We start from the raw sequence: 20,333 nt of genomic DNA on the forward strand, positions 1-20,333 counted from the left end.
AAAATAAATAATGTGACCTAACATTTATTTTGTTTTGTAAGTTTTTCTACATAATTCTCTTTCAGAGGTCAAGGCTACATATTGCCTGGTTATGCAGCTCGAAAAACCTGTTTGTGTGACCATGGTTACACAGCGAAACCAGTCATTCAAGAAATAAAGAAAGGTAGTTTCACTCATGTAATATCTCATGTGACACTCCTTGTTTTCTGGGTGACGGCACACATTAACACAGCAAAGAGAAATGCGTTCTTTTCCTCTGCAGTCCTAACAGGAACCTCAAACAGTTCCCATTAATGCTACATCTCAACTGTCATTTTAGATCCAGACTTACTCCCCATCCCCTATGGTCCTGTTGCAACCCTACTATTATTAGGTCTTACAATTTATATTAGAAATTCAGAGAAATGAACCCAAGACTAAGAGCCTAAGTCATTGACACAGAATCCTTCATTTCAAACTTCCTCTTATTTCACCTTGCCGCACTTTGGGCCTGTGCTTCATTTTTTAGAATCCAGCAAAATGAGATACACACAAAGAGGACCCATTTCCTTTTAAACTTTATTCTTCTTTAATCTTCAGTCTACTTCTTCCTGCTTCTCAGACTTCCTTTCCCCCCCTCATACTCCATTATTAGTGAGCCCACAACTACTGAAAGGATCGGTTGCAACTACGGACACACTAAAGGAATTTACTCTAATTAGCTCTTACATTTTTGGCAACTGTGTTTAGCACTCATCCCTGAAAAAGGCAGTTCCTGGGAGTGCATAATGAGAATCTGGTCTATAGATTCTTACGCTGCAACCACTGTGATGGTGTGGTGTCTGATCACCCAACTCTGGACAACATTGATATTTCCCTAAAATAATTCTTTAGGGCCTGATTTTACAGCCATGTATGGAAATGGAAGTTAACAATCCTGGCAGTTTAGTTCTGTGATTTCATGCACTACATTTAAAGAGATGTTATAGACATAATTTCAAGTTTCGGACATGCTGGTGCATAGCCTAAGAAGAAAGCAGTCACATTGTGAGGAAAGGAAGAGGCAAGTCAGGATTCACGTAAAGCACAAGTCTTGCCCTGCTTCCCAACACAAACTTTACCCCAGGGCTATCCAAACTCAGGTGACATTCACCAAGCAAGCACTAATTTTACTAATTTAAAGTTCTTTGGGCTCCAGCACCAGCCCATTGTCCTTTGGAGGGATCAGGCACATGCGCGCACACACATACTTACTTATCATCCTTCTCATAAATATTCAGGCCCAGTGCATCTACTCCGAGCCACAAGTCCGTTCCTTTCTTATTCTTGATTTCAAAGTAGTTGATCCCATACATCTCCAAGTCTTGGGCAATCTTTAGATATTCCAGCATTGCATTCTCTCTGGTTGAGGTGGAGGGAAAAAAAAAAGGGGGGGGGGACGGGGAAGAGAAATACAAATATATACATAAGATAACCAACTCCTTAGAAATTACAAGCCAAAGCTAGTGGAAGAAACATCTGTGCAAGTGGGAAAAAAAGAGGAGTCGCTTCTGGGACAAATAGTTCGCGCTTAACTCCAGTTCTGATGCTTGGCCTCAGGAGAAGTCCTGAATGTGTTTTAGTTTATTATTGAACAGAATAAAATATTCCTGTTTAGTTAAATCCTAAATCATGACTTCTCAGTAAGAGATGGTTAGTAGCATTCATCTGTCATGGCGTGGGGTAGGGGACAACCAACCAACATGTGGACAATGGAAAAATGTAAACTCGACTTTCCATTCTACAAGCCTAATTGTATTTTGTTTTAAAGGGACTTTCAAGAAGCTTTCAAAATGAATGTTTCAGAAGGTTGCATACATTCACTGAGGTCTTCTCCGTGTGTGCCAGCATTCACGTCATCTTAACTTTTATGAACATCAGAGTAGTCAATGCCAACCTACAGATTTGTTAATTGGACTGGAAATGCATTGTGCTTGGCTGCAGTACACTTTATAAAACTGGTTTCCAATTCTACTGAATTTTCACGTTATTCCATGCTGGACTGGAAAATAATAGTCCAGCTATTTCCAGGGCCAATTACTTTGAGATCCCACTTTAAAAATACATAATAAAACTGTGTGCTTAAGGAGATTAACAGAACAAATCAAGATGACCTAGATACAGCCCAACAGGGGTACTCACTTGAGCATTCCACCATGTTCAGCATGCCAGACCTGAATCCGGTCTTCCCACTGCTCTCTGGAAAGTTTGTGCTGGTCCATTACTCTGATACATGGAAGGAAGTTAGAAGTATTAGGTTACTTGTTCTGCGTCATACAGTTGCAATATTTAACTTTGCTATGCATTTATATTTATGTCACACTTTGTCCCCTCTCTTGAGACCTGGAGATAAAGCTGTTTTAAAGATTATTGCTGTAGCATTTCTGAACAAAACTGTATCCCTCTACAGGAAGTGCAGATGTGTGCTGCTGAAATTAACGTCACTAAAACCCTAAATGCCCCCCACCCCTCAGCCAAGAACAAACACCTTTGGGAGAAGGACTAGTTCATGAAGTGGAACATAGATAATTCCCCATCTCTCCCCAGCAAGCACCCCTGGCTGTCATTGACCAAGGCCACAGCCTCATTCCACAAGGGCATGAAGGTAGAACACATGACCCCTTGACCAAGTGGAACAGTTTATGGAAAGAAAAATGCACACCACTGAGACAGTTGGAGGAATGAGCTAAAAAGAGAAGTTCATTTTTGCAGCTGGATGTCCGGTACAGGGAGAGTGTGTCATTGGGATAATTTGATTTTAAAAATTAATGATGTGCAAAAAGAACTTCTCCAGGTCCAGGGATATTCATAAAGGCAATCTGCTGTTCCCCAGTCAAAACGTTCCTGCTAACAGTTGCTAGTGATTAGACTTGGGGGTGGGAGGGAATCCAAACTCTGACTGAAAGAAGTGAAAATATTCCCTTATTTATTTTCTGATGAAAGGAAGTATTGAATAGTGCCCTCCAGTCATGCACATGCAGCCTGGATGGAACAGAGGACAATGAGATGCAAAGGCTTTAACTTTTGAAGAGTCATGCCTTCTGATCATACCATTTTTGGGGGGAGTTCAAATAGCTGGAATACACTGGAAGACTCAGGGCAGTTTTACCCTTTTATTTTAAAGCACTCACCGTTGAGGGATCAGGCGTTCAGAACTGAGGTACCCAGACTTGTGTAATTCTTTATTGTAGTCTCCAAATTTGGCTTGCACAGCATAGGAGCCAAGAAGAACTGCTGTTTCAGGTGGGCAGTAGATCTCATCGCTGAGGATCCCTTCCTTCACTTGCAGAAAGAACAGCTTTTGGGTGATGTCCTGGATCAACTCCTCAGGCACATCTTCAGGGAAGAACTTGGCACGGAATTTGAACTGGAGGGGATTTTCCTTTCTGACTTCCTGAGCAGAGACCTGAGACAAAACAAACACACAGACCCAAAAACTGAGCAGATGGCTAACAGATAATAGGAGGGGTTTCTTTCACAAAGAAAAGGGTTTTGACGGTGTTCTAGTACAGGTTTACAGACCAGATTACTTAAGGAATTTACTGTCAATATGGCCCCAACTCTGCAACAAACTCCTGCACCAGCATGGGATCCCTTTCAAATCAATGGGCACCTGTGTAAGTGCCAGGGTCCACCCATGAGGCATTCATTGTAGGATCACTCCTACAATAGCACAAAATTTAACACACAGCTAATTCAAAAAGCAGCCTGTTTAGTTACAAGAAAAAGGCAAAGATAGCATCCTTCTTACACTCCCTAGCAACTCCTTTCACTCAATCAGGGATCTCAAATCACCACGAGGGCCAGATGAGGACTAGTACATTGGCCTGAGGGCCGCATCACTGACACCTTTTAATATAAAGATACAAAAGCCCCCCGCTCTGTCCACGCCCCCACTCCATCCCTTCCATGAGGTCCCACCCCTGCCCCACCTCTTCCCACCCCTTCCCCAAAGTCCCCACCCCAACTCTGCCCCCTCCCTGCCCCTATTCCAACCCCTTCCCCAAATCCCTGCCCCACCTCTTCTCCACCTCCTCCCCCTCCCTCCTAGAAAGCGCTAAGTGCTGCCAAACAGCTGTTTGGAGGCAGGAAGCGCCAGGAGGTAGGCAGAGGAGCGGGGACACAGCGCGCTGGCGGGGAGGGAGGGTGGTGGGCGAGGGGAGCTTGGTGGGCCGCAGCAAATAACTCCACGGGGAGACTAGAAGAAAAATGAAGATTTGTTTGCATTTTAAGCAACAAACAGAAGACCACCCCAAACTACGGTTCATGGAATGCCTGTGGTTCCGTGTGCTCACTCCATTGCTTCACAGAGTGCTCTCTCCCCTCCTTACTCCCAGCTGCTAAACAGCGTGAAAAGTATTTAATGCTCTTTATGCATCTTATGTGGCAAAATACTCAAAAATTCATTTGCTGTCATTTCCATAAATCTGTCACGACTGAGAAGTGCAGTCGTCTGACCTAGTGGAGAACCCAGTTGCATGGCCAACTTCCTGTTCCTGTGATGGGTTTATACAGAAGCTGTGAACCAATCAGGACCCCAGGCATTCTGTCAGCATCCAGGACCGGAGTCCTCTGGTAGGGTTCAGCTTCTACTCCAGAAACTGTTAGCCGGTCCCTAGGTGGCAGGTTGGAACTTACTAGCTCTTAAGAGTCCAGTGGGCCAGGGTTTAAGACCTGAAGTCCCTGATAATACAGGAGCAGAGGACTTCCACAATACACTCTGTATATTCAGGAACACAGGAATAGAAGAACTGCCATACCGGGTCAGACCAGTGATCTGTCCAGTTCCTTGTCTGACAGTGACCAGCACCAGACACCTCAGAGAAAGGTACAAGAAACTTTACAATTGGCAGATTTGGAATAATCTGTCTACTCACCAAGGACTCATCTTAATCCCGAAAACATCTGAAAACCACTGAATGAAGAGTACATTAATTATAGCATAACACTTTTTTAAAATCTAGAAATGAACCATCTATTCTAATGAGCCTCGCAACTAATTCTGTGCCAGCATGGAAGATTAAGCACCATAAATTAACAGGTTCCACTCAGAGAAATAAAAATAACTGCTTATTTTGTGGAAAGCCCTGATGTGCTGGGGCTAGACTCAAGGTACATCCTGATAAAGTGATTGCAAACAACCCTATCACATTTATACACCAGACTGCCAATATGCATGCGCATGAATGGGAATGACCCTCTGGTTTGCCAGACCATTGTTCACAGGATTCCTGCCACCCTAAATCAGCTGGTTCTCTTTAAAAAAAAGTCAGAAACATGGAGTTGTAAGGAATTAACAACAGCATATACAGGACAGACATCAGCAATTGATATCACAGCATGACTCTTACACCAAAAGTTAGCCTAATTTCAATAGTTAACCCAAAATCTCAATTACCTTTTTATCAAGTTTCAGCCAAGTCGGAAATCCTTTGTTGTCCACATACTGAAGACCAAAGTACCATACTTCACGCAAGCCTATTGTCTTAACCACCTGAAACAAAATAATAGAGTTAATATACCTGTAAAATGTTATTTGGACTATCAGCTGTCTCAGCTGAACCCTCCCCCCAACCCACACACCCACCACCCACATCTAATTAATGATCTAACAGGCCTCCCTTCTTCCCATCCACCCAAGGTTTTCAGCTTCAGGACCTCCAGCTGCAGCCCCTACCTGATGAGCTAGTCTATCCAAGAATCTGATCTCCCAGACAGGGAAGAAAAAAGAAGCCTGGAAAACAGGAGGTAATGGAGCATTAGCTGCGTATTTCACCTCCCAAAAAGGAGGGTGAGAAATGACGGATGGAAGGCCTACCATCTGTGCATACATATCAGTGGTGACTGATGGATTTTTGCTTCATGATACTACTCAAGCAGAATTGCTTGGTATAAGGCACTTCAAAAGATGTGTTGGTTGGAAGAAGGGAAAGGGGAGTTCACAATTGTATCTGGAGCCAGTGGATACCATTATTTTTAAGAATCAAAATGATGAAATTATAAAAGCCCCTCTCCTCTAAGGTTTCATCTTCACTGCAAAAAAATGGTACATTTTTACCATGGGAAATTAACCCACTAAAATCCTTGTGGAGACAAGGCATGAGCAGTTTTTCCTGTGAGGCAGCTAGGTGAGGTCAGCCCTATACCTCTGCCTGCAGTTGAGGTCACTGTAAACACTATAAGTGCCTCATATCCACTAGGATTTTAGGACTTGTCTACATATAGGGTAGTTCTTGAGTAACTCCATGTGTGGACACTTATCAGGAATAAGAACACCTGGTTCCAGTGGGTTAAGCTGAACAGCAATGAGAACAAGGTACTTTTATTCCACATAAGGGTCCATACATGGAATTACTCAGGAACAACCCCACATGTAGACAAGCCATTGCAGTGGAACAGCTAACAAGTGTTATCCCACAGTAGCGCACACACCCCTCTTTTGGCAGCAAAGAAAGTTTAAATGTAAACGCAGATACAGTACTTAGCACAAACTAGAAGCACCTCTAGGTACTTCTATTACAGTAGCATCTAGAAGTACCACTCCCATTGTGTTAGCCAGCTGCCAACTTTCAAGTAGTCCCTTCCCTGAAGATTTTACAATCTAAACAGACAGATGGCGTGAGGGTAAAAAGGCTCAAAGATGTGAAGGTATTCATCTAAAGGCTGCACAGCCAGTGGCAGAGCTAGCGCAAGAAACTAGGTCTCCTGACTCCCTGGCAGGGATGCTGAGAGCCATTGAACCAAACTGTAAACCCTGGATATAATGGAAACCACTTCAAGCCAGAGGGTTCTGCAGCACACCCCCATCCAGCACCTATGCTTCCTGGCCAGAACCCTATCCACTCATTCTCAGACTGTGTGGTCTGTTTGCCTGAGGGACTATGTGCTGAGCCTAGTAACCTGCTAGGCAAGGCTGAGAGCTTCTTAACGAGGCTTTGATCCCTAAGGCCTTTAGCACCCCTCAACCCTTAACCAGGGGGCGGGGCTACTCAGGAAGACCAGGGCTTTAAAAAGCCTGGATACTAAGCAACCAGAGGAGCTAGCGAACAGAAGCAGCTAATGGGAGTTCTGTGAGAGTATAAGGAAGATACACTTAACATTCTTTAAACTTACAGCCAAACACCCCCTGTTAAACACAAAACAGCAACAAAGGAATGAGCTTCAGGAGTAAAAAGAGAATGCAGGAAGAAGTCCAGCAACAGAGTGGGGCTATCCGGTTTATTGCACCCAGTGCAGCATGTACGATTATCTGCCCTATGGGCAGGTGACGTATGTGTGCATTCGATGCAAGGAGCTCCTGGCCCCCAGAGACCATGTACGGGCTTTGGAGACCAGAGTGGCTGAACTGGAGGAGCTCAGGGAGACAGAAAGGTACATAGATGAGACTTTCCGGGACACAGTAGAATGGTCCCACCCTTGGTCTGACAACCTCTATGCTGTTGAGGAGGATGAAAGTCTCAGGGAAGGAAAACATCCAACTGGAACAGAGAGAAACAAAACCATAGTTGGGACCCTCCTTCCAGATGATGTTGTGATAACCTCTCACATGGAGGATACCTCTCCGGGGCAGGGAACTCCAGTTATTGGGAAGAGACAGGCAACAGTTACGGCGATTCGATCATTAGAAACATAAATTGCATGGTTTGTGATGACTGGGAGAACCACATGGTGACTTGTCCGCCTGGTGCGAAGGTTGCGGATCTCTCAAGACATCTAGACAGACTTATGTGTACTGCTGAGGAGGAGTCAGTGGTTGTGGTACATGTAGGTACCAATGACATAGGGAAGGATAGGAGAGTGGTCCTGTAGGCCAAATTTAGGATGCTAGGTAAGAGATTCAAGTCCAGGACCTCCATGGTAGCATTCTCTGAAATGGTTCCAGTTCTACATGCACGGCTACTTGGACAGGCAGAACTGCAGGGTCCCAATGCATAGATGAGTCTATGGTGTAGGGAGGAGAGGTTTCAATTTACTAGAAACTGGGGAAACTTCTGGGAGAGGGGGAACCTGTACAGGAAGGATGGGCTCCACCTAAACCAAAACGGAACCCAATTGCTGGCACTTAAAATTAAAAAGGTCATAGAACAGTTTTTCAACTAAGGGCTGGGGGAAAGCTGACAGATGCGGAGGAGCATGTGGCTCGGAGAGAGACATCCCTATGGGGAGGATCTATAAATGGAGATTCCCTGTGTCCTAATGAGAAGAGGATAGAAGAGGATAAAATACAGGTAGGATTTGATGAGAAACAGTCAAAAGAAAAATGGCAGACAGCTAAAAAGTGTCAAGTTTTTAAAGTGCTTATATACAAATGCTAGAAGTCTAAATAATAAGATGGGTGAACTAGAGTGCCTCATATTAATTTAAATTAGGATATTGATTTAATAGGCTTCACAGAAACTTGGTGGAATAAGGCTAATCAATGGGACACAGTAATACCAGGGTACAAAATATATCTGAAGGACAGAACAGGTCCTGCTGGTAGAGGAGTGGCACTATGTGTGAAAGTGTAGAATCAAATGAAGTAAAAATCTTAAGTGAACCAAACTGTACCATAGAATCTCTATGGATAGTAATTCCATACTCAGATAATAAGAATATAGCAGTAGGGACATACTACCGACCACCTGACCAGGATAGCGATAGTGACTGTGAAATGCTCAGGGACGTTCGAGAGGTTATAAAAATAAAAAACTCAATAATAATGGGGGCTTTCAACTATCCCCATATTGACTGGGTACATGTCACCTTAGGATGGGATGCAGAAATAAAGTTTCTTGACACCTTACATGACTGCTTCTTGGAGCAGCTAGTCCTGGAACCCAAAAGAGGAGAGGCAATTCTTGATTTAGTCCCAAATGGATCACAGGATCTGGTCTAAGAGGTGAATATAACTGGACCGTTTGGTAACAGTGACCACAATACAATTAAATGTAACATCCCCGTGGCAGGGAAAACACCACACCAGCCCAACACAGTAGCATTTAATTTCAGAAAGGGAGACTACACAAAAATGAGGTAGCTAGTGAAACAGAAATTTAAAAAGGTACAGTGCCAAAAGCTCATACTGAAATGAGAAGATCTTATTTAATTTCCCTCAGGAATTTGTTCTATATTGGGGTAAATGCTGAGAGGGCTAGGGAGGTCCATGTGTCTATGGAGAATGTATGTGGACATAATCCAAAGCAGACACACATATTTTTAAAGTCTCATTTATCCCATCATGATATTCTGTTCCAGCAACTCTTCCCATCGCTCATCAAACAATTAAAAAGAACAAGAGTTGGGGATCAGTTCCCCATCAGAAACCAGTTAGCTCTGGGGGCTGCAGGTGAACAGCAATACTCAACTATGTCTAATTGAAAAGCTGCATTGAGAGAGAGTGTTGGGTTTTTATGTTTTGAAGGGATGAGATTGAAACATAAACTGACCTTCATTTTAAAACTCCCACACCTGAATCGTTTCTGGTTGCTGAGGCACTCTGCTGTGTGACAATAGCTGCTATGCAGAATAAAGCTATAGTCTACCCAACATCTTGCCATAGTCCATGCAGAAGTTGGCTCCCAAGGACTCCCCAACAGTGCAATGTAAAGGGCAATTGTAACAAGGTAATGACTAGAAGCAGGCTTTCTATATGAATTAAGAAAAGGAAAGTCTTCTTGATTAAAAAAAAAACCCAACCTATAAACTACCATAAAGGGATAACATCCACTTAAAAACTTCAGACTATGTGCGTGTGGTGGTGGGCTTACCTTCTGCTATTGCAAGTGACACCTAAGATTAGAGAGAAATAATTTTCCTGCTCTTTCATTTTGTTCACTTTGCATTAGGTGTGTAGAAACAGTGAAACTGACTAGGAACGTAAGACTTGCTAGACCCAGGATCCATCTAGTTCAGTATCCGGTCTCCAGTAGGGTCCAGCAACAGATGCCTTAGGGGAAGGGGCAAGAAACCGCACATTAGGCAGATGTGTGATAATCTGCCCCCTCCCCCCAGTTGTCCTAACCCCTAATAATTAGATTGTCTTAAATCCTGAAGCATGAGATTTAATATCACTACTCAGTCAGTCCATTATTTGTGTGGGCCTTTGCCCAGCAATGGGAGACTTTAAAAGGAAAGGTGACTGTGAACTCAATTTTCATTACTAAAGTACCAGTTTATTTCCAATTTAAAGTCACAATCTGGCAGTGAATTTTTTCATGTGTGTTTTAGGGAGTGTTTTGATTAAAGAGCACTTATAGTCTGGCAAAAGCCACCACTTGACTGAACACATCTAACTTGGGCTGCAGAACCCTCATTGCTGGTGATGTGAAAGTATGAAAGGAATCAGATAGACGATAATATCATAGCTGGAGTTTTCAGGGCTGGCAGTCGGAAGGCGTCTTTCTTTTGGGAGGCGGCACACTTTATCTAGAAATCCACAGAGGATTGATTTTCTCCCCGCTCCCATGTTTAGAATCACTATCTGGAGCAGAATTGGACTTTCAGTAGTCTTCTGCCGAAAGGAGCCACAATGTATGCTATTCTCTCAAGTTATGCTTTCTGTATAAGTGTTTGTAAATACACCCATGTTCTAGAAGACAAACAGATGTAGACCACTATTTCCTTTTTTGGTAAACATCCTACTTAGAATGTTTACCATTGTTAGAATGTTGATATTGTTAAACTTACAGATTTCAAAAGACAAGGGAAAATATCCCATCCCTCAAACTAGAATGTAGAGCACTGGAAGTATAACATCAAGTATTCATCTTAAATTGGCCTAATTCATTACCCCAGTAGCCTAGTTTCAGGCTTTTGAACATCAGTTGGTTTTCTGCTTGTAGTAATGCGAAGGGCTTGTCTATATGGGGGAATTGATAGACTAAGCTATCGCAAAACAGTTATTCCACTATTCCAAACAACTTCCCTATGTAGACAAGCCCAAACAAGCCTGTAAATCTCAGTGTACCTGAAAGCACAGATTGAAGTAAGCAGTAAGATTGAAATCTGCATGAGCAGGCTCTAATACATGTAGTGCAAGCTCTGAAAACAGAGTTTGCTAGTAATCCACAAAACTTACTGTGTGTATAGCAGACCTCTCAACCTTTATTTAATTAGAAACTACTTCACTGGCTTGTGTGAAGATTTTTTTTTTTTTAAATGATAAAATAGTTAAGCCTATGAATGTTCCAACCCCTTTCCTTTTAGATCAGGCTCATATTCAGAGTCTTCATTCTTTTCCCACAGTACAAGGTGTTTCACAATCCTGGATTCCTACAATCTTTCAAAAACAGCCACTAGTTTCTGCATGGTAACTTATGGGTAATGGAATGGGATCAAGTTTGTGGCACTCACTCTTCCTTTAAACCGCTTCTGAGAATACACTTGGGAAGGCAACCCCTACTTTGAGAGCTTCTGGCTTAATTAACAAACAATTTTTGTGATTAAACTTAAGATCTGTAGTCCAGTTTGTGTCATTCTGTTTGTACATTCACACTGATCAAATATCAGTTAGCCAAAACTTAGTCCCATCTCTATCAGTGGCTGATTTCCCATCTAGTCAATATCTTTAATACAAACAAAATAATAGGAAAAGTACTGAGTTAAAAAGCTACATACCATCTGCTTATTTTTTTTAATTATTGCATCATGTAATTTTTTTAAGTACCTATGCAAAATGTGAGCACATGTTAATTCTATATGACTTGTTAAAATCACAGACCATCATGGCGTATGAGCGAGCATTTTCACATTCTTGTGATCTGTGAAAACCTATCTTGAGTGTAGTGCCTGGAGTTAACATTTTGAAATCCCTAGAGGGTAAAGGGAGCAGCATCTGTCAAGTAGACCATTTGTAATAGCTTGTCAAGGTGAACTAGGTTATCCCCTGCAACAGAGGTAGTCTATTTTTTGTCAGGCTACACATTTCTTGGTCAAGGTATAGTCAGGGTCCAGACTCCCAGAGAAAAACAAAATAAAAAAAAAAATAAGTAACTACAATTTCTGGGTCCTTTCAAAGGCATCTGATGGTCCAGATTTGGCATGTGGTCTGCCTATTTGAAGGACGGGGTAGTCAAACTAAATAATGTATGCTATCAGCTAAAATAGTGTCTTGACTTTTTAAATTAGTACAATTGCTTTATTTGATCTGGAAAGAGCCAAATGATCCTTGAACTTAAAAGCCTTTTTAAATGAGTTGTAACCTTGCTGGGGAGTAGATTTAAATATAGTTCTGTTGAACATGATTTTAATTTAAAATGGTTTAATTGTACTGAGGACAAGGCTTAAGTCCTTCATTGCAAAAATGAGCAAAATCCTGCTTGCTTAACTCATGGAGTACTCCTATTGGCTACCATAGTGTTTCCTAAGGGACCATTCAAAGAAGAGCAGTAGGATTAGGCCCTGCAGTGTGACTGTGTTGGTTGTAGGCAATAAAAATAACTTTAGTATGTGGTCTTATTTTTTCATCTTCCCCTTTCAATTAGCATGCTGCTGTTAGTTGGCTTTCATAGAATTACGAAGCATCTTACTCCATCTGGAACGGAGACGAGACTCTAGAATTTGCTGCTTCAGTACTCTTTACTTGCCTTCTTGACCATGGGAAGCACACACACCCATATTATATATATATATATATTTTAAGTTGTTTTAAAAGGTCTCAGTGGTGAGCTGATGCATGAATCCAGTTACTGGATTTTGTGGTTTGACCCAGGTTTTCTGTATTACCATCCGCACACAGTCAAATCCTGATTCAAATCAGAACTCATGAGATTTAAAAAAAAAATTAGGCTTCTTTGTCTTCAGTTGCTGGGGGCAGATTTGTGTGTGTGAGCTTAACTTCCATTGAAATAGGAGTTAGGCACCTAAATGCATTTAAAAATCTGACTTTGAAGACTTGGGGCTCATTTTTTTAAGCTTTTCTCTGCAGCCATGGAGGCTAGAAAACTATATATTTTTCAATTAAACTTGAGATTTTCTGATAACCTGAGTGCTACAGGTGGAACTTTAATAAAAACCTCCCATCATGACACTTGCAATAAAAATCACGAGAACTGGGCTTTGTGCAGCAGAATTGATTTTGAGAGTTGGCGTTCTTGTCACCATTATCTCCCTGCCAGAGAGTTTGGAGTAAAGCTCAATTCCCCACTCTTCAAAATACAACTGGACCTCAGGAACCTCTCGGGCTTTTTGTGATGGAACCAACCAATTCTGCCGCTGGGAAGGAGGAGGGATTTTAGTTATGTACCAGGTTTCAGAGTAGCAGCCGTGTTAGTCTGTATTCGCAAAAAGAAAAGGAGGACTTGTGGCACCTTAGAGACTAATGCTCAAATACATTTGTTAGTCTCTAAGGTGCCACAAGTACTCCTTTTCTAGTTATGTACCAGTTACTCGTTGCTGTGTGTTCCTCTTACCACCTACCACCGTCAAAAACCACAGATTTTAGTGGAGTCTTCTGGCTGACGACAACATAAGATTCGTTTTGACCTAAAGTCTATTTTTAATAAAATTAGCGTTTCACTTATGAGTCAGCCAAAGTAGGGCACAAGAATCATACGGCTCGCATTCTGAGTTGTGCAAGAGCATATTCTGTTTTTGTTTTTGTTTTTTTAAAATGGCACACTTCAAACAAGGGGAAATGGCCCCCACAGGTGTGTGAGATGACCTTTATGTTCTTAAGTAGGGCATCTAGCTTGTAATTCCTCTGTGTAATGTCTCCATTGAATTCCAGTTTCCCTTGAGTCATGTGCATTGCTGTAACTTACAGATTGTCTATCACTAATCAACCATGGCCACTGAATCTATACACCGCCCCCCCTGTGGTAATCAACATAGTTGCTGATTTTTTTTTTTAAAAGGAATTCTCACATGCTGACAGCTTCTGGCTAAATTCAAGGAAAACAATCATTTCTGCCTGAAATATTTGACTTGCATCTATAGCAGGCAACACTAAAGACTGAGGATAAGATTTTTCAATAGTTCCTAAATCATTCTTGAAAGTGAGACTTTGGTACTTTTGAAAGTTATATCCTGAAAGATTCAAGTAAATATATTCTCCTCCTTCCTGCTGCATCCCTCCTATATTTTCTGGGTAGCAAGTCAAGCCAGATCTACAGGTAGCTACAGTAGCTAGGTCATACAACTAAATGCTGCTTCAATTAAAAGTCATTTTATTTGAGATTTGGCAAACAGTCTATAGATTTCAAATCTAGCCCAGGTCTGTAGTGATTAAAAGAAATTAAAATGGTGTTATTCTTACAATAAAATGTGGTATTGCAAGTTAGCGTTCAAGTACAGCAATGAATGCAAGTCAGACCAAAACAAAAGCCACTCAAACTATCTTTTCTATAGAAAAGGAATCCACACAGTTCCCACAAGATTGAGTTGGCTCTGGCCAACTCTTGTCTGAAATGTCATTCAAAGTGTACTGACAACATTTGTACAAAGAATGCATGCTATTCAGCCAGTTCTGCCTACTTGAGCTGAAAGCCAGACTACACAGCCTTTTAACAAAAGGACCAGTAGAGGAGCAAAGAAAAACTGTTTGACCCAACTCATTCAACATTTTGTAAGAGACGTTAAGCTAAAGTTGCCATTTTTGTGTACAGTTTTAGTCTCTCTTTCCAAGCAATATTAATGCTCTGTTGGCATACAGGAGTCTTTATGATTACAAACAAGTTCTCCTTCAAGCAAGAGCTGTGAATTCATCTCTCATATATACAGAAGCATAGCTAGGTCTTTGCAAAAAGCAAGCCTAGGATAAATTAGGCCATTCTTGGCCTATTTCTGTTCTACCCAATCAGTGAGAACTCTTGGGTATTTGTTACACGTACAAAAAAGGTACAAAAAGGTTTACAAAAATGCCACTTGCCTCAATCCAATCATTGCCTCTTCCTTGTTCTAAGCCACAGCAGCCCCACCTCCTACTAGTGACAGCAGGGATGAGCTCATGCTGTTTCTTTTAAGCATATCCTCAGAGCAACAGCAAGAGGAGTGGCTGGCCATGTTCTTCAGTGCCTATAATGAAGTGAGCTTTAGCCCACGAAAGCTTATACTCAAATAAGTTTGTTAGTCTCTAAGGTGCCACAAGTACTCCTCATTCCTTTTATAAGTCCTGTGTGTCTTGAAGAACCCACAAACACCAGTGGCCAGCCTCTTTGCTTTGTCCTAATGCACAGGGTGGATGTGCCCTGTAAAAAGCGGTTACACTTAATATACAAAATGCCTGACTCTCCTGGGGTCCTGCTACTCTGCAGCCAACTCACATCTGCTGTCCCTCAGTTTCCTCCTTGCTTCCCCATCTGCACAGAATGGTGATAAGGCAACTGCCAAAGGCAGGTACTTAGACTTGAATCAAGAGGTGTTATTGTAGAAGTGCAAGGTATTACAGCAATTCATGTACGCAATATTTTAACCCAGATATTTAAAAAGCTACCTCATGGAAATAAGTGTGTTCATCATATTTATATAAACAGTAGAACCTCAGAGTTATGAACACATTGGAAATGAAGATTGTTTGTAACTCTGAAATGTTCGTAACTCTGAATGCAAGGTTACAGTTCTTTCAAAAGTTTACAACTGAACATTGACTAAATACAACTTTACTATGCAGAAAAAAATGCTGCTTTTAACCATCTATCTTTTTAAACTTTCCCTTTCTTTTTTTTAGTAGTTTACGTTTAACAACGTACTGTACTTGCCTTTTTTTTTTGGTCTCTGCTGCTGCCTGATTGTGTACTTTTGGTTCCAAATGAGCTAATGTGATTGACCGGTCAGTTTCTAACTCTGGTGTTCGTAACTGATGTTCTAGTGTATATTCAGTTATTAAAAGAATTCTCCCTTAACACACAATCTTCATATTGTCATATAGACCTATATTAGGTCGACTTACAGCCAGTGATGAGCCGCCAAAACCTTAACACGTTCCCTCCTCACCCCACGAGGGGGTCGTTGCCCACCTCCTGGGACTCCTGCCCCATCCAACAGCCCCGCTTTCCTTGATGCCCCTCCCCGCCCAGGATCCCTACCCCATCCACCCCCATCCCCCTGAACCGGGCAGGAAGGTCTCATGGGCCACCATAGTGGGTGCCCACCCCACCCCTAAGAGCCAGAGGCACCTGCCGGGGGGATGAGGTGGGGAGTCCCGGCGGTGCTTACCTGCAGCAGCTCCCAGGAAGCATCTGGCAGGTCTCTCTGGCTCCTAGGGGCGGGGGAGCATAGCTAAGTAGGGGGAGCGGTCGCTTCCCCACTGATCACATCAAAAGTGGCGCCTTAGGTGCGGACTCCCTGGGTGCTCCGGGGCTGGAGCACCCACTGGCAGCTCCCTGCCCCGCACCTGGCCACAGCTCACCTCACCTCCGCTCCGCCTCTTCCCCTGAATGCACCGCCCCACCCTGCTTCTCCGCGCCCACCCCTGGCTTCCCGCGAATCAGCTGTTCGGCGGGAAGCCAGGGAAGACTGAGAAGCAGGCCATGGCTTCCCGCTCAGGCTGAGGGTGGTAGAGGTGAGCTGGGGCAGGGAGCGATTCCCCTGCGCCCGCCCGTGCGCCCCCCCCGGGTTACCTGCTGCAGCGCTGGCGGCCCTCCTCACGCCCCTCCCCGCCCGAGCTCACCTCCGCTCTGCCTCCCTGGGCCTGAGTGGGAAGCCACCGCTTGCTTCTCAGCCTGTCCCGGCTTCCCGCACAAACAGCTGATTTGCAGGAAGCTGGGGGAGATGGGGGGTGGAGAAGCAGAGCGGGGCAGTGCGTTCAGGGGAGGAGGCGGAGGCGGAGCAGAGGTCAGCTGGGGCCGGGGGTGGGGCAGGGAGCTGCCAGTGGGTGCTCTGGGAGCACCCAGGGAGTCGGCACCTAAGGCGCCACTTTTGATGTGATCAGTGGGGGGAGTGACCGCTCCCACTGCTCCCCCCTTAGCTATGCTACCCCGTCCCTAGGAGCCAGAGGGACCTGCCGGATGCTTCCTGGGAGCTGCCCCAGGTAAGCACCACCAGGACTCCACACTTCGCTCTGCGCCAACCAAATTTTCCCCTTGGGTGCTCCAGCCCTGGAGCACCCATGGAGTCGGTGCCTAAGGTGCCACTTTTGACCGGTTAAATTTAGAAGCCCTTTCACAACCGGTTGTCCCTCACGGAACAATCTGTTCTAAAAGGGCTTCTAAATTTAACAACCGGTTCTAGCGAACTGGTGTGAACTGGCTCCAACTCACCACTGCTTACAGCCCCTGCAGTAATTACTGCGGAGTTCATATCCACACTACCCTCCTTCCGTCAGTGGTGTACATTCCACTGACTTAAGAGGGACAGTATGGGAAGCCCAGGCAGCACCCATGCTCTCGTGTGGAGCATGGAGCCAGGACCCCGGAGGCAGCCTGGCTCCCAGCAGGGAGCCTGTGCAGGGGGCAGAAGCCTGGCTGGGAGTGGGGAGGATTTTCTTGTCAATTTCACAGCTCCAGCCTGGAGCCATGAAATTGACAAGAATGACAGCCAACAGCTGACATAAGTAAGCAGCATTTACATGGACATAGTGGCCCTAACTATACCAATATAAGCCCTACGCCTCTCGTGGAGGTAGAGTTAGGCCTTGTCTACACTACAAAGTTTTGTCGGCAAAAGCTGCCTTTGTACACACTACAAAGCTACTTTTGGTGGCAAAATTCTGCTGTTTTGCCAACAAAATAAAACCACCTCAACGAGAGGCATAAAGCTTTCTGCAGCAAAGTCAAAGTGACAAAGCATCAGTGTAGACACTGCTGTTTGTTTTGTCCACGTAAGTGGCTTCCACCAGTATCCCACAATGCCTGCTGTAACTGCTCTGCTCACTGTTTTGATCTCCGCTGCCCTGCAGACATGCACCCCTCCCCTTTCAAAGCTACCTGAAGTATCCAACAGCTGAGCGGTGCTGCTCCATTTGGAGAGCAAAGAGCAAATAATTAAGGTGGAATGCTCCTATTCTGCCCTGCACTAGGAACAGGGCGGGGGGGGGGGGAGAGAGGATGGGGGACTGGACTGCTGTGCTGCTTTGACATCCCTCAGCACGGAGAGCTCACAGAGCTGCTCACAATACTGAGCTGAGGAGGCTGTGGGAGAACTCTGAGGGAATCACAGAACTGCAGGCAGGGAGGCAGGCAGGCAGACAGAGTGGGCTGCTTCGGGAGAAGCTGCTGTGCCGCCAGGGCCTGACGTGTCCCCCTCCCCCAGGACAGGTCAGTCAGCCTGCTGACTCCCCCGCCCCAGACACACTGCTCTCCTCTCTCCCCCAACACACTTCAGTTGTCAGCTGCTTTTTCAATCTAGTGGGACTCCCTGTGATTGAGAAACCTGCATCACATAATTCTGTACCTGCCCCATGAGGCACTGCAAACCCTTCCCAAAGCACCCCATGGCCAGTTGCACAGTGGGATAGCTACCCACAGTGCACTGCTCTGTGTCGATGCAAGAGCTGCTAGTGTGGATGCACTCTGCCGACACAAGGAGCTAGTGTGGACATGCAATGGCGGTTTTAATTATGCGGTTTTAATTAAAGCACTTTAACTTTTGCTGACAAAAATTAGTAGTGTAAACAAGGCCCTATTATGTTGGTGTAGTAGGGCACTTATATTGATGGGAGCAAGGCTGTAGTGTGTACACTGACATAGTTAGGTTGACAATCTACCCTATGTTGCTCTAACGGTATACTGTAGATCAGGGCTCATTTTACAGTATGCCCTCTACACCAGTAGAAAGACAAAAGTCACTGTAATCTCGACAAGACATATCAGTAGCTTAGGGTAAGACATTACCCATATGAAAAAGTTTTAAACAGCTCATTCTTCACAGGACAGCACATCAGCAATGGAAGAAACTAGCACGGTGCACAGTGAAACCTTTCCAGCACGCTCTACTGCACCTCTGGCACCCGGAGAAAGAAACTCAATATAAAGCGAGGTTTCAGAGTAGCAGCCGTGTTAGTCTGTCTTCGCAAAAAGAAAAGGAGTACTTGTGGCACCTTAGAGACTAACCAATTTATTTGAGCATGAGCTTTCGTGAACTACAGCTCACTTCATCGGATGCAGTTTCCACAGTATGCATCCGATGAAGTGAGCTGTAGCTCACGAAAGCTCATATTAAAAATAGTGGTCATTTATTTATTTATTTAAAAAAATCTTTGCTTATTTATTGTGGCGAAGTCCAAAGGCAACAGTCAGGCTTTAGAATACCTCATTGTGATAGGCCCTGTACAGAAGAGAAATGGCTCCTGACCTGAACAAGAGCTTACAATCTAATACGGTTTCACACACATGCACAACTGACCTGGTCAAATAGCTGTTTGCCTGTAGTGTTGGGCTGGATGGCAAATTCCAGCTCCGCATCCATAGTGGTAACTCGAACATTGAGCTAAAGAGAAAATAAGTAGAGTGTGATTTAAAAAAAAATATTGAAAAACCATATCATCAGTGTGAACTATATGTATATTTCATAGAACCAGTACTGTACATGTTTTTAAGCATTATTTCCAGTAAAAATAATTCTTAAAGTCATTGTAGGCATCTTTATCTCACGGACAATGAGCATTAACAATGGCTCTAGTCTCTTGCTCTTTTTTTTATTTTGAAAAGACTATTTACATTTTAGTGTATTCCTCAATTAGAGTTTTGAGTTATCATGTAGACAAAGTTAATTAAGGGCACTGACTTCACTGGCTTATCCAGATTGCTCCACAGGTTTTGTTACTCAGCCTGGAATTGGATTGGACTTCTGGTTAAATGAGAAAGCATTTTAGTGTTGATTGCTTCTGAGCACAGCACATGGTGAGCAAGGACCACATGCTGCATTTAAGATACCCCTTAATCCTAAAAGGATGTCATAATGACCAAATTAAATTTGGGATTTAACATGAGGTTTTAAAGGTAAAAGGCAGCCGATTATTCTTCCAAGCCAATCAGCATTAATCCAATAAACATCAATAATTATGCTTATAACAGATCTACTCGGCATGTAAAAAGGTGTTAAGGGAGGTTTAAGAACACTGTGGAACAAGTATTTTAATAATAATAAATCTGATTAATTGTGTTTATTTCAAAGGCAAAAGGAGTGATCAAGTGTATAAAATGGAAAGGTTAGTATTGCATGCAGAACACTAGAGATATTTTACTAGTAAACAAAGAAATTGCCTATTAATTAAAAAAAGCCAGGAAAGCAGCAACCAAGCCTGCAGGAAGTATAAGGAGCAGCACAGTAATGTCAGCCCAGAAAAGGATTATCTGAAGGTATGATACAACAATACTGTCACCTAAAAAGTATTGCACTTTGCACACCTCAGGAAGACTCCTCCCTTCACCCCCAAGGTTGCAACATAAATATCCATA

General features: G+C 43.5%; 1 protein-coding gene across 2 annotated transcripts in view; it reads right to left on the reverse strand.

Annotated features, from left to right (window-relative positions):
• Positions 1 to 20,333, reverse strand: part of EZR (ezrin) — a 53,682-nt gene that overhangs the window by 13,954 nt on the left and 19,395 nt on the right. For both annotated transcript variants that reach the window (XM_073337813.2, XM_073337814.2), the window contains exons 3-7: positions 19,279 to 19,362; positions 5,417 to 5,512; positions 3,150 to 3,424; positions 2,161 to 2,244; positions 1,234 to 1,380 (exon numbers count right to left, since the gene is read on the reverse strand). In XM_073337813.2, coding sequence (XP_073193914.1) covers positions 1,234 to 1,380; positions 2,161 to 2,244; positions 3,150 to 3,424; positions 5,417 to 5,512; positions 19,279 to 19,362 — 686 coding nt within the window. The remainder of the gene's footprint in view (positions 1 to 1,233; positions 1,381 to 2,160; positions 2,245 to 3,149; positions 3,425 to 5,416; positions 5,513 to 19,278; positions 19,363 to 20,333) is intronic.

This window comes from Lepidochelys kempii, chromosome 3, assembly GCF_965140285.1.
Source record: "Lepidochelys kempii isolate rLepKem1 chromosome 3, rLepKem1.hap1, whole genome shotgun sequence".
NCBI lineage: Eukaryota > Metazoa > Chordata > Testudines > Cheloniidae > Lepidochelys > Lepidochelys kempii.